At 38.3% G+C, this 15,261-nt stretch overlaps 1 protein-coding gene across 6 annotated transcripts in view; it reads right to left on the bottom strand.

Annotated features, from left to right (window-relative positions):
- The window catches only part of SLC12A6 (solute carrier family 12 member 6), a 105,591-nt gene that overhangs the window by 18,336 nt on the left and 71,994 nt on the right, over nt 1-15,261 (bottom strand). For all 6 annotated transcript variants that reach the window (XM_064374819.1, XM_012465513.3, XM_012465516.3 and 3 more), the window contains 10 exons: nt 13,566-13,660; nt 10,420-10,551; nt 9,251-9,397; nt 7,497-7,551; nt 6,205-6,335; nt 5,285-5,526; nt 2,371-2,585; nt 1,414-1,572; nt 1,148-1,246; nt 826-883 (listed from right to left, as the gene is read on the bottom strand). In XM_064374819.1, the coding sequence (XP_064230889.1) occupies nt 826-883; nt 1,148-1,246; nt 1,414-1,572; nt 2,371-2,585; nt 5,285-5,526; nt 6,205-6,335; nt 7,497-7,551; nt 9,251-9,397; nt 10,420-10,551; nt 13,566-13,660 (1,333 nt within the window). The remainder of the gene's footprint in view (nt 1-825; nt 884-1,147; nt 1,247-1,413; nt 1,573-2,370; nt 2,586-5,284; nt 5,527-6,204; nt 6,336-7,496; nt 7,552-9,250; nt 9,398-10,419; nt 10,552-13,565; nt 13,661-15,261) is intronic.

The raw sequence follows: 15,261 nt of genomic DNA, 5'->3' as shown, positions 1-15,261 counted from the left end.
TTGGGAAGCTGAAAAGGGAGGATTGTTTGATGCCAGGAGTTTGAGGCTTTAGGGAGCTGTGACTGCACCACTGCACTCTAGCCTGGGCAATAGGGCAAGACCTTGTCTCTAAATAAATAAGTAGAAAAGAAGACAAGAGAAAAGAAGATGAAGAAAGTAAGTTTCAGGCTTTTATTCAGAATGCCAAACAAAATTAGATACTTATCTTTCATAGAGGAGATGCTAGAGACACTTGAAATTTTTTTTACTTGCCCTTCTTACTTTTGGTCTCGTTTCTGAACAGTTCTTGATGTACAGGGAAGTCATCATTCAGACAAATTCACTGCTTTTTCTGAAGAACTATAACTGTCTCACATATTTACTAGAAAATACTGGCCCCTTTGGGAACTACATACATATATTTTCTTATTGTTAGTCATAAATGATAACTCAGGTTGGGTTATTTTTTTGAGAAAGGGTCTCACTTTGTCACCTACACTGGAGTGCAGTGGTGTGATCATAGGTCACTATAGCTTTGCCTTCCCAGGCTTAAGTGATCCTCCCACCTCAGCCCTGCAAGTAGCTGGGACTGCAGGTGTACACCACCACACCTGGCTAATTTTTGTGCTTTTTGTAGAGACAGGGTTTTGCCATGTTGCTCAGGCTGGTCTTAAACTCCTGAGTTCAAGCAATCCACCCGCCTTGGCCTCCCAAAGTGCTGGGATTATAGGCAGGGGCCACGGAAGCCTGGCTGTGTTGAGTTTGTAATTGTCTTGGAGCTATGTGGAACAATCAGAAGTCATGGCAGACAGACACAGAATTGTTAAAAAGAGATTAATTACTCACTTGTCTCTGAGAACAACCCCTTCAATACATGCACCAAAAAGGACAACGTTGCTTAAATCTACCATATTGAGAGTCAAGGAAACTGCTGTTTACCCTCTAACATGAGATAGAAAGTGGACACTCAGAATATTTTTTCTATCTGTAAAATGAGTTGCTAAATACTCCTATAAATTCTTTTTTGAATTTTCTATATGAGGTGGACAGATTATCTGGCAAGAAGTGAAGTGATAGAAAGCAGGTATCTTTGTTACCAGTATAAAAATACTGAGCATCTAGTTACGTTCCTATGACTAAGACTCAGACCAGATCCATAAAAGGATACAGACAAAGGAGGTGGTCAGGATGGCAAGGATAGTACCAATGGGAATAGACTTCTGAGCATCTTTCAGATCTCCAGATCTGTTTGATCCAGCCATGATACCTTTAGAGATAAGGGGAAAAAATCGTTAACTTCTTGGATACTTTGATATTGATACTGATAGCAAAGACTAGAAGCAAATCTAGGAACCATGAGAATTCTGCTCCCCTGAGAAAAATCACTTCCTGGGTCTGACAGCTTCTAAAATAGACAACAGCTCAAGTGCTTACCTGTAACAGAGGGAAAGAAGATTCCCACCAGAAGCGTGAAGGAGGTGGTGATGTCAACAAGAACATATTCATGGTTTAAGCTGCCTAAGACATCAGAAGATTTGGCTGAAGGCTTTTCAATGATCTCTCCCTTGGGCAGGTAATTACTCCAAAGATTCTCTACAGTGGGAAAAATGGGAATTTAAGCAGCAGCAGTATGGAAAGAAGATAATTAGATAATTTTCTACCCAAACAACATTCAAAATCAGATTCCTCATTTATACAGTTTCTAAAGGTGTGTCTGCTTCTATATGAGCACATGTACACACACATATTGCACAATAAAACACACATAAATAAAAATAAAGTGCTCTTTCTTATCTAGTTTAAATATAATTTGACAAAATGATTTGGTGCATATAAATGCAGTTTAACTTTACTAATGCAAATCAGTAAAAGTTAAATAGACTAAAACTAAATGCCCCACAAATCCCATTATTATTTATTAGTCATCAATGCTGTTTCTATCACCTTAATGTAAACTTATGTGCAAAGAATTTCTAGACCAAACATTTATGATAGAAGTCACTTAAAGAATGTTTCAGAAACTTAGCTAAGGAAGATACATGTGGGTGTGGACATTCAAACAGTTCTGTTCTGTGAGTGCAGGAAGAACACTGGCAATTTTACAAGAATACACAGAATATTTTATCCTACGGTTAGAAAGTGATTTGCTCAACTCTGCTCTGAAATGGAAGTGAATGTTAGCAGATACCACTCTGTAAAGGAGTCCTAAATAAGGACAGCTTTACTAATGGAAAAGTAGAAATATGCTGAATTAAGAGCTGTGTGGCGTGCTTAAGAAGGCAAGTAGCACCATGGCAGTGAATCTTTATGCACAGTAGAAGAATCTAAGATGACAAGGCCTATTTTCCTCAGAAAACAGTAAAAACTTTGTCCAATAACTCCCTAACTTACCTGTAATGATACCACTAGCCAATCCAGGAATGCCCTGGATTGAAGTGACATTATTGTGAACAAAGTATTCATCACAGGTGGCATTGAAAAATTGACTCGAGTTACAAAAGAATCTCCATAACTTTGATGGGACTGTCATGTTGTTAATTTCCTTGGTCTTAGAGCAAACGTCAATGTGTCTTGATGAAAGGGTGCGGTTACCCAGCATGCAGACCCTAAGTGAAAAGAAATAGGGAGAGAGATCAAGTAAGGAAAAAAAATACATTAAAAAAAAAAAAGTAAACAGGTTAGTAAAGGAAACAAGAACCTCATCTCCAAGAGCTTCTACTATCAAGGGTAGGAAAGAAACTAATGTTTATTTATTTATAATTTATTTTAGCACTGTGAGTGCTGACTTAACATTTTCTGCCAATTTAATCCTTACAGCAACATCACGATGTATTAGAATTGCTATGTTGTAGATGAAGTTATTGAAGTTCAGGAAGTTAGGGAGTTAATTGAAGGTTAGGGAAATACAGTTCTCTGTCCAAGGTCATAGGTGGCAGGTGGCAGTGACAGAACTCAAACTAAAGAACTGTCTGAAGACATTATGCTGATTCATCTTCCAAAATTTTTGGCTAAAATTGTTAGGTCTAAAAGAATACTGAAGTCCTTTTGTTGTTATTATAAAGAAAAAAGCACTCCTCTTTTTTTGGCCTAGAAAAGCCTGACATTCATAAAAACACCTTGAAAATGTTATGCTAAAGGTCGAATCTTCTGGCTACTGTTGCAAGGAAAACAACTTGGCCAGAATTAAAAGGCAAATCCCTCAATGGCCTAAGAGAAAACTGATTTTGAACTTATGCCTAGACCCAGTGGGAGTGAGGGTAACTATAACACAAATATTAACTGCTGGTTTTATTTTTTTTTTAACCCAGAGACACAAATATAAACAAAGGAATAATACATTCATAGTTAAAATACTCTCAGATTCAACAAAGAGACTTTTAAAATTTGCAAAATGATTGCATACATTATTGTGAACCATGTACCTAGTACTCAGCTTCAACAACTCTCAACATTTCCCAGCCTTGTTTCATGTATTCTTCTAGATTTGTCTTGTTTTGCTGGAATATCTCAAAGAAAATGCCACGCATTATGACTGTGTACTAATCAAAGAAGAGGAGAAGCCTCAAAGGTGAACTTGAGGCAAAATGGAATTTCCCAAGGTGAGATACAGCCAGACTGTCAACTTTAGAACTTTTATGACTCTAAAAAGGACCTTCAGCTATATTACAGTCCCTAGATAAGCAGATTAAAAGTTTACGATGGAATCTACTTCTGCCATCATATAGCATGGCATAAAAGAAATAATGAATGGGGAGTCATAAAATCACAGTTCACCTTCTTGCTCTGCCATCTATTAACTTTAAGGTAAGTCATTAAGCCTCACTGGACCTGTCTTTTTGTCTTGAAAAATCTTTTTTTTCTGTAATCTGGTTAAATCAACATAGGATCAATGAGTTTGATCCTCAGATAATCCAGATGACTTTTCAAGATAATCCTGTAACAAGACTACAAATAACACTCAGTGCCAGCTAGTCCCTATGCCACTAGTCAAAGGGAAAAGTGGGCCTATGAGTCACAGATCTGCACAAATCCATTTCTACTTCAAAAAACATACTTTAAGGTATTTGCACTAGGGAACTAAAAGGGGAGGTGGATGATAAGAGAGTACTTAATGGGTACAAAGTATATTATTTGGGTAATGGATAAAAGCCCTGACTTAGGTTGGGTGCAATGGCTTACACCTGTAATCCCAGCACTTTGAGAGGCTGAGGTGGGCAGATCACTTGAGGTCAGGAGTCCCAGACCAGACTGGCCAATATGGTGAAACCCCATCTCTACTAAAAATTCAAAAATTAGCCAGACACGGTGGCCTGTGCCTGTGGTCCCAGTTACTCAGGAGGCTGAGACTGGAGAATCACTTGAACCTGAGAGGTAGAGGTTGCAGTGAGCCACATAGTGCCACTGCACACTCCAGCATTAGCGACAGAGTGAGACTGCCTCAAAAAAAAAAAAAAAAAAAACGTCCAGGCTCACGTGATGGTGGATCACCTGAGGTCAGGAGTTTGAAACAGCCAGACCAACATGGTGAAATCCTGTCTCTACAAAGAAAAAAAAAATTGTTGGGTGGGTGGCACATGCCTATAATCTCAGCTACTTGGGAGGCTGAGGTGGGAAAACTGCTTGAACCCAGAAGGGAGAGGTTGCAGTGAGCTGGGATCATGCCACCACATTCCAGCCTGAGCAACAGAGTGAGACACCATCTCAAAAATAAATGAATAAAAAATAAAAGCCCTGACTTCACCACTACATAATATGTACATGTAACAAAATTACACTTGTACCCCCATAAATATATACAAATTTTTAAAAAAGTTGAAAAAAGGCAGTTGTATTAGAGTTAATATTACATATAGAGAGAGATACATGCAAATTATTAATATTTCCTTTTATTTTATTAAACATTTTAGGTTTCCTTTGATTCCCTTGATTTTTCATTAGTAAAAGAAATCCAACATTTAAATACCTTATAAAGGTTGCTGGCAATAACTACACTGTCTGCAAAGCCCTTCATGAATAGTTCAAAATATGTATAATAAAAAAGATTATGTACAATTATCAGGGAGAAAAAAACCTAATATCTGTACCTAAATGATTGTTATAGCTACTAGTTCTACATAAGAAAGAGGATGAACAGGACATAGTTTGCTGGGAGGCTTCCTGCCTAGACAAGGGAGTCTAACTGGGCTTATCCAAAGGGGAAAATCTCAGAGAGACTCCATGAAATTCTGACTTGGAATTATCATACCACCAGATATTTTCCATTACTACCCAATAAGGATGGCTAGGCAGAGAGGCAGACACGTACGGGAAGTGTGGAGGGGCAAAGGAAGACTTGATGGCTCCAGCATAGATGGCCAAGATGGACACAATGACACAGGCCAGGAAAAGTGAGGCAAACTTGTTCACATAGCGTACGCCGATAAATACCACTAATACCATAAGGACCAAGAAAGCTGTGCCATAGACACGCATGTTATTTAGCATGGCTGCTGCTTCCTTGAGTGCGTCATCACTGCGAAAGATGGCAGCCCGGGGAACGATATATACCTGTTAGGTTAAAAAAAAGTACAAAATTAGGTTATTTCAAAAGAAGTAAGTAAAAAGGCTGTAGTTGTTTGCATTTGCTTTTACAAAAGAAAGCAAAGCTGAGACAGAAAATGACTAGAGAACTAGCCTAGTTTCTAATAGGATCTGAAATGCCTACAGAAACAGGATGTCATAGATATATATGTATTTTTTTGGTCTACATGCTGTTCTGAATAGCTAGATTTCCTAATAGAAAGAAAGGGATAAACTGATAATTTTATTCATAAGGTTATATAAAATAAATATAATCATCTTTAACTCTGATTCTGCTGTCACTACTTTAAATAGTAAACAATATGTCTCAGTGAATAGAGAAATAAGAAATATTTTATTTCATAGGGAAGAAGATATCAAAAAAGATAAACTTTATTTTACTTTTTCCCCATTGGTGCAAGTCTTGCCTCCAAGGCTTGACCCTCTTGGATGAGGTGGCAGAGTGGTGGCAATCAGGTAGAGAAGGAATAGGCAAAGGGAATTTCAACCTTTTCACCTCATATTCACAATAAGAAGCCAGCTCAGGTTGGCAGTCAATCACCTGATTTATTCCTACAGCCAATCTCTCAGAAGCTTTCATATCAAAGAATAAACCCAAATCAATATTTCTGCTACATTATACACCACAATGAAGTCATTACTTACCAGAAAGATTTCAATGGCACCAAGAATGTACATGGCTGCTGCAAATGTGGTACCAAGATAAAAACAGAGGCCAACAGCCCCACCAAATTCTGGGCCCAGTGCCCGGGAAATCATAAAGTATGAGCCCCCAGCTAAAAGACAAAATAGAAGGTGAATGAGAAAGAGTGTGTATTAGTAAGAGGAATGTGATCAAGTCATAAATAAGAATAAAAATATACAGGAAGGCTAAATGTTTCAGGCTTCTACAAACCCTGAATGTGACTTGCTTGTGGGAAGTAAAAGATGAAAGGGTTATTGTGGGATATACTGCACATCTAATGTAATGAGCCATATGAAGCAATACAGTTTGCCAGCATTACTTAGAAATAAATTAGAGAATATTTACTACGACATGAGATAGCCCAATAAAATATATTCTGGCTGGGTGTGGAGGCTCACACCTCTAATCATAGCACTTTGAGAGGATGAAGTGAGAGGCCTGCTTGAGGCCAGGAGTTTGAGACCAGACTGGCAACACAGTGAGAAGTTATCTCTACAAAAAATTAAACAAACCAAAAAAAAAGACGGGGCACAGTGGCTCATGCCTGTAATCCCAGAACTTTGGAGTCCAAGGCGGGCGGATCACCTGAGGTCAAGAGTTTGAGACCAGCCTAATCAACATGGAGGAAACCCTGTCTCTACTAGAAATACAAAATTAGCCAGGCGTTTTTGCAGGCTCCTATAATTCCAGCTACTCAGGAGGCTGAGGCAGGAGAATTGCTTGAACCCAGGAGATGGAGGTTGTAGTGAGCCAAGATCACACCATTGCACTCCAGCCTAGGCAACAAGAGTGAAAGTCTGTCTCAGAAAAAAAAAAAAAAAAAAAAAAAAAAAAGCCAGGCATAGTGGTATACACCTTTAGTTCCAGCTTCTTAGAAGGCTGAAATGGGAGGGTAGCTTAAGCCCAGGAATTGGAGGCTGTGTGAGCTACGATTGTGTCATTGCACTCCAGCCTGGGTAAGAGAGTGAGACTTTGTCTATAAATACACACACACACACACACACACACACTTTTCTAACTAATACAAGCTAAGAATATGACTGAAATTAACACATTCTAGTTTAAAAAACAGATTTTTAAAAGGCATCTTAAAGTCAAGTAGTAGTATGTCTATGTCCTATAGACCATTACCCTGTTGTAGCACAGAACAAACTAAATAGTACTCTTTTCCTCAGAAGTTTGCACCTCTTGCTTTATAGCATAAACACAGTCAACACTGATAAATCCTGAAATACAACCTTGGCCTACTAACCTGGCACGACTCCATTAGTGGCAATGGCACTCATGGAGATAGCAGTCAACATAGTCTGCGGGGAAAGGGAAAGGAGAGCATTGTTACTATGTAAAGATGACATTTCTATACTACTTCTCCACTGGTGTTCCAAGAGCACTTGGCAAACATTTAACTCCATCTCCTCTTATGAACAGTCATACCTAATGATATGGAAATAAGATGATATGGTTCAATTCATTGCACTAGTCATACCATTAACATCTGGAGGATTCTGTCAAAATGCTCCCACATCAGTAGGTCAGGTGCTATTAAGAACTGCTAATCTCGTCTGGCCAGCTGCAGTGGTTACGCCTGTAATCCCAGCACTTTGGGAGGCCTAGGCGGGCAGATCATCTGAGGTCAGGAGTTCAAGACCAGCTTGACCAACAGGGAAAAACCCTGTCTCTACTAAAAAACAAAATTAGCCAGGTATGGTGTCGCATGCCTGTAATCTCAGCTACTCAGGAGGCTGAGGCAGGAGAATTGCTTGAACCCAGGAGGTGGAGGTTTCAGTGAGCTGAGATGGTGCCACTGCACTTCAGCCTGGGCAACAAGAGTGAAACTCTGTCTCGGTGGGGGCGGGGAACCTGCTAATCTCACTCTGAATTTCCTAGTTACACAGGAAATAGAGCATAGTATACTCAAAAGAATTAACTACAGAAACAACTCAGAAAATAGATTAGAACCTGACTAAAGACTAAACACAATAACAAGAACAATATTCAGTAAGGAAGGGAACCCCTGAAGGCTTCTGAGCACATAGGAACTGCATTTTAAAAACATTACCTGGTAAGCATAGTATAGAATGGATCGCGCATAGGAGTAGCTGGAGGCAGAGTGATTGGTTAGTAGGCTACCATAGCAGTTCAGTGAGCGGTAAAAACTATAGAGGTGGTAGTGTGAATAAAAAGGGCTGAGTGTAAAAGATTTCAGAAAGCAAACAGATTAGCTTTGGTAGCTGATTAGATGTGAAAAGCAATTAAGAAGGCAAACACAGCCTTAAGGTTTTAACCCTGTGAAACTGAAAAAAAAAAGGTGGTACCATTAGTTTTAAGTTACTAAATATATGAACTGTGCTTGCTTAACCTGTTTTGCTCATCAGCTATATACTCATTAACCAGGCATAATATAAAGGTAGGGTAAAATGGTCATAGTGATAAAAGAGGACAGTAGAAACCTATAAAATTCATCGGTGTGGTTGGGATACATACATAGGAGAAGTTTAAATTAAGGGAAGACACAAATGTTCTCAATACAGTAGAGAGAAGACCTGGAAAGAACATCTGAATTTTTAAGGAAGAGATAAGGGAAGAGACTTCAAAACAAAATACAAATAACAATTACCCCTCACATCCCCAATAACCTGTCTTGTTTCTCAATATATACTAGAGTAGTACATCACATTTTCTAACACACTTTCTGTCACAACTTTGGTGCTATCAAGCTCAAATGGTTCTCATTCTGAATTCTTTGAGGACAGGAACTTCATCTTCTATTTCCATTTGAAATCTTGCTTTGTAATTTCTAGTGTATCATGTAATAGACAGAAAGCAGTGACTAATAGGCACTAAATGACTGAAAATCCTTTAGATTTTAATATCAGAATAATTTCTTCTGTTGAGATCATGAATCCTTCCCTAGTATTCTCTGTTTTATTCCCAAAGAGGTCGTGTGCATCTACTCTTGAGAACTTGCAACATTCAGGTGATCTCCAGGTGCCAGTGAGTACTTACACAGCAGCAGCAGATAAGGACAATTGCAAAAGCCTGAAGAACTCCAGCTGTGCCCACCACCCATGTAAGGCGTAAAAAAAGGATCACTCCAAAAATATTTTGTAGACACGGGAGGTAGACACCCATGAAGGTACCCATTTGTGGGGTCTAAAAAGAAAAACATTGACAAAAAATTAAACAGTTATCCTAAAGAGAGGTTTTCAATCTTTTATATAATAACTTGCTCCCTAATTACCATATTAGTCTCAAAGCAGAGATCATAAGTTTAATCAATATCTTGAAAAGGGCACATATAAAATCTCCATCTTTCAAGTGTTTATCACCATACTTTCATTATTCCTAAAACTATACATTTTAACTTTGTAAAGTTTCCCACAGGTTTTTATTACACATAGGCATTTGGCCACAAATGAAAGTTTATGTGCACCCACAACAATTAAAAATTTTGTTTTACAAAGCTATTGGCTTTTTTCATTTAAAAAGAATAAAGACTTAAGGAATTTCTTCAGAATTTGGCATAAATTCTTCACAGTAGTTGGTAAATAAAATAGATGGTAAAATGAAGGTTTGAGGGCCATTTTATCCCTTTTTCAAAGAGCTGAACAACCAGAATGGTAAACTGAATGTCTTATATTTTCATTTTGAGACAAACTAATGTTTGGTCTTTAAAAAACCCAACAACTTCACAACAGACAGATGGCAACAGCAGATGGGTATGGACATAGTTCTCTTGAAAAGCTATTCCGTCTCCCTGAATGCTCTTTTCCCACATAGCTCACTCCCTCACAGCAGCTAGATCTCTCCTCAAATATCACCTTGTCAGAAAGGCTTTCCTGTCCAACCTATCAAAGTAGCAACCCCCCTCCACTCTGGCTCCCTTGCCAATTTCAGTCTCTTTGCTCTGTTTAAATTTCTGTTAAAGCATTTATCAACACTTAATATGTTATATATTTTGTAAGTTAAAACATTAAGGACTGTATCCCCACATTAGAATTTAGACTGCATTGTATGTTTTGTTTGTGCTATGACCCTGGTGCTCAGAACAGTTCCAGGCACCTATCAAGCATTTAATTAATAGCTACTGAACACAGAATGCTGCCTTAGGTATTTCCTTCTTTCTTATATACAGGGTTCTTTTTTACGTAGTCCTCGATATTCTGAGGCCTCACCTTGGTGGGCTTCTTCTTCCCTTCAGTGATGTTTTCTGCCTCTTCATGTTCCTTTGCTCCTTGAGTCAGATTAGTGTAATTGGCCATACGGTTGAGGAGAGAAGACACCTTCGGTCTGGTGTCCATTTCTTCCTATAAAGTCAGTGACATGGAAGAAATACGTTACAAAGAACACTGAACATAACTGTCAAATCTTGCTACCAGAAAACTTCAAAGTAAATAAAAAAATATTTCACAGGTATCATTTTAAGAAAACTTATCAATGAGAATTTATTCTCCCCCTTCCTCACATTAGACAATCACACTTAATCAGGGCAACATGAGTCTCTATAAAATTATTTGACAAAAAATGTATATATTTATGGTGTACAGTGTGATGCTTCAATATTTTCATACATTGTGGAATGATTAAATCAACCTAATTAACATATCCATCACCTCAAATTATCTTGTGCTGACACCATTTAAAATCTACTGTCTTAGCAATTTCAAATATACATTATTATTAATTATAGTCACCAGCTATATAATAGATCTCAAAAATTTATTCCTCCTAACTGAAACTTTGTGCCCTATAACTAACATACCACATTCTCTCCCTCCCTCCTGGGAACTTCCATTCTGTGCTCTCTGCTTCTAAGAGTTTGAATTTTTAAATTCCACATGTAAGTGAATTCACATGGTATATGTCTCTCTGTGCCTGCCTTATTTCAATTAACAATGTCCTGCAGGTTCATCTATGCCCTCACAAACGATAGCATTCACTCTTTTTATGGCTGAATAAGATTCTACTGTCTCTATATATCACATATCACATCTTCTTTATTCATTAACTGATAGACACAGGTTGATTCCATATTTTGGTTTTTATCAATAATGCTGCCATAAACATGAGAGTGAAAATATCAATGACATTCTGATTTCATTTTATTTGGATATATGCCCAGTAGTGAAATTGTTGGATCATACAGTTAATTTTATTTTTAATTTTCTGAGGAACCTCCATGCTGTTTTCCACTCATAAAATTCTTACATAAAAACTTTCATTACTGGTTGGGTGCACTACTAGCTCATACTTGTAATCCCAGCACTTTGGAGGCTGAGGGGGAAGGACTACTTGAGGCCAGGAGTTCAAGACCTCAATCTCTACAAAAAATGTTCTTAAAAAATTAGCCAGACATGGTAGCACATGCCTGTAATCCTAGCTACTAGGGCCCAGAAGTTAAGGTTACAGTGAGCTGTGATTATGCCATTGAACACTAGCCTGGGAAATAGACTCAGCCCTGTCTCAAAAAACAAAACAAACAAAACCTTACATTCTTTCTAGTAGCTATGTAACTTTAGTAAAAACAAAATCACAGTAACCTAGTAAAGAACATCAATAAGATGATCCTTAATTATGGTACCTCCCATTTTTTGGCTATTAACATTTATAGCTATTACTTACGGCAACAAGTATGGACAGGTTGAGGAAAAACTTTTGTGACTGAAGTAAATATTGACTTCAGACGTCTGCTTGAAGGAAGATGAGAGAGAGTATTATTTAAAAAATAAGTGGCCAGGCATGGTGGCTCACGTCTAAAACCCCAGCACTTTAGGAGGCTGAGGTGGGTGGATCACCTGAGGTCAGGAGTTCGAGACTAGTCTGGCCAACATGGCAAAACCCTGTCTCTACTAAATATACAAAAAATCAACAGGGTGTGGTGGCGCATGCCTGTAATCCCAGGTACTCAAGAGGCTGATGCAGGAGAGTTGGCTTGAACCTGGGAAGTGGAGGTTGCAGTGAGCCAAGACTGTGCCACTGCACTCCAGCCTGGGTGACAGAGTGAGACTCCATCTCCAAAAAAAAAAAAAAAAAAGGAACATTGAATTGGGCATGGTGGCTCACACCTGCTATCCCAATGCTTTGGGAGGGCAAGACAGGAGGATCACTTGAGCCCAGGCATTCAAGACCAGCCTGGGCAACATACACTCTATCTCTGCAAAAGATTTTAGTAATCAGCCAGGTGTGGTGACATATGCCTGTAGTCCCAGCTTACTAGAGAGGCTGAGGTAGAAGGCTCCCTTGAGCCCAGGAGGTCAATCTGTGATCATGCCACTGCACTCCAGAGTGTGTGACAGAGCAAGACCCTGTCTCAGAAACAAACCAAAAAAAGGTACATAGAGAAGTGGCACTTATTGTCGAAAGCCAGACAAAGGTAGTGCTGAAATAAACCAAGCTCCTTTCAACAACGTGGCCACAGGTTGTGGAGTCTGGCCACAGAGTCCATGTTGTCTTACTCAGATAAGATATACAGGTCCTCTTCATTATGTAAAGTGAAATAAGCCAGGCACCTAAAGATAAATATCACATGATCTCACTTTACACGTGGGATCTAAAAAGTAGAACTCGCAGTAAAGAGTAAAATGGTGGTTATCAGACACTTGGGATGTACGTAGGGGAATGGGGAGAGGTTAGTCACAGAGTCCAAAGTTTCAGTTAGGAGAAATAAGTTTTTGAGATCTATTGCACAGCATAGCGACTACAGTTAATAATAATATATTGTATATTTCAAAATTGCTAAGAAAGTCAAATTCAAGTATTTTTACCACAAAAATGGTAAGTATCCAAGGTGATAGATACGCTAATCAGCTTGATTTAATCATTCCACAATGTATACAAATATCAAGATATCACACTGTAATCCATAAATATATACAATTACTATTTGACATAAAAAAAAGACAAGCAGGTCCTGCTAATTTGGCAGCCTGCTTCCTACAGTGATTTTGTTTAGTTAGTTCTAAGGCAAATGATAGTCTTTCCAGACAAAGGGTGGAGAAATACACTGATTTATACTTAGAAGAAAGATTATTCTAATAAAAACATTTAAATCACAGCTGAATTAGATTGCAAGGTTATCCATATGTCCAAGAAGTCAAACTCCTCTTCTTTACTACATAACAATTTGATTTGATATTTACTCACTATAATTAGATTACATAGAAAAAATTAACTACAATAACAAGTTACAATATTATATTTTCAACATTAGTTATTAAATTATCCAGCTTGTACAATTTTAAAACCAAATGATGTAAAAAAATGGCTATCATGAGATCTCTGTTCCTAAAGTCTCAGTCCATAGTTTTCTCCCAAATATTACCTCAAAGAGTGCCAAATTTTTATCAAAATATTCATCTCCTTCTTCATAATTGGAATTATTCAGGTAAGCGTTTCGAGCTTTCTTATGTCCATCATCTGGGAAAAAAAAAGTAGATCAAGTTAGCATCAGATAACTGTATATTTCTTCCTAATATAACCCATTTTCATATTCAAATTTCATCTTAGAGAGTAGAACTCAACAAGCATTGCTTGGAGAATATGGCCCCCTCTCCAGCAGAAACAAAAATAAATCTCTAAGAATTAAACATGGGGGGAAATTCCTTTCCTTAGGAATTATTCTTTTGGAATTCTTTGGAGACACTATTCTTTTGGAATTCCAGCCCAGCCCATTGAGACTCTATTCTTTTTTTTTTTTTTTTTTTTTGAGATAGAGTCTTGCTCCGTTGCCCAGGCTGGCCTGCAGTGGCGCAATCTCAGCTCACTGCAACCTCCGCCTCCCGGGTTCAAGAGATTCTCCTGCCTCAGCCTCTGAGTAGCTGGGATTACAGGCGTGCACCACAATGCCCAGCAAATTTTTTGTATTTTTAGTAGAGATGGGGTTTCACCATGTTGGCCAGGCTAGTCTCAAACTCCTGGACTCAAGTGATCTGCCCACTTCAGCCTTCCAAAGCGCTGAGATTACAGGCGCTAACCACTGTACCCAGCCGAGACTACTCTTAAAGTCACCTACATTTAGGAGAAAAAAAATACTGAGTATCTATTCAGTGTATAACACTGTGCTAGATGTGGTCTCCTTTACACACTATTGCTGCTGATAATGACAGTAAAAGCCCTCTGCCTTCATAGCTGTCTAACCTTTTATAAATTATATGAAGTTTTTGATTTGCATTTGTCTGATTTCAGTGATGAACATTTCACAACAGTCATAATGGCAATTATTAAAAAGTCAAAAATAACAGATGTTAGCGAGGCTGCATATAAAAAGAAATGCTTATACACTGTTGGTGGGAATGTAAATTAGTTCAGCCACTGTGGAAAGCAATTTGAAGATTTTTCAAAGAACTTAGAACTACCATTCCACCCAGCAATCCCATTACTGGGTATATACCCAAAGGAAAATAAATCATTCTACCAGAAAGACACATGCACTTGTAGTTCATTACAGCACTACTCACAATAACAAAGACAAGGTTCAATCCAGGGTGCCCATCAGTGGCAAATTGGATAAATAAAATGTACACGATGGAATATGATGAAGCCCCATAAAAAAAGAACAAAATCATATCCTCTGCAGTAACATGGGTGCAGCTGGGGGCCATTATCCTAAGCAAATTAATGTGGAACATTAAACCAAATATTTCATGTTCTCACTTCTAAGTGGGAGCTAAACATTGAGTACCCATGGACATAAAGATGGGAAAAACAGACACTGGGAATTATAGAGGGGGCAGGGAAGACGGGAGAAAAGGGCTGGAAAAACTACCTATCAGGTACTATTGATAGCATCAAGAGGCAGTTAGATGCCTAGGCAGATGGGGTAGATCCCTAGGGAAAACCCAACCTTCAAGGGAAAGACAATTTAAAGCCTAGCTACAAGTCCTGGATAAATCCACGGACTGGATTGAGAACCTCTCTTCCTGTTTGTGACACTTTCCTCTGATTGATTCCCCACACGTCACCTATTTTACTTGTATCTACCTTTCCCTAATTGGTTTTTTTACATTATCATGCCCCTT

Source organism: Aotus nancymaae, unplaced genomic scaffold (genome assembly GCF_030222135.1).
Source record: "Aotus nancymaae isolate 86718 unplaced genomic scaffold, 86718_ANA_hifiasm-v0.15.2.pri h1tg000011l, whole genome shotgun sequence".
NCBI classification, from domain to species: domain Eukaryota; kingdom Metazoa; phylum Chordata; class Mammalia; order Primates; family Aotidae; genus Aotus; species Aotus nancymaae.
The sequence above is the reverse complement of the archived record's forward strand: the minus strand, read 5'-3'. Positions and strand labels throughout refer to the sequence as shown.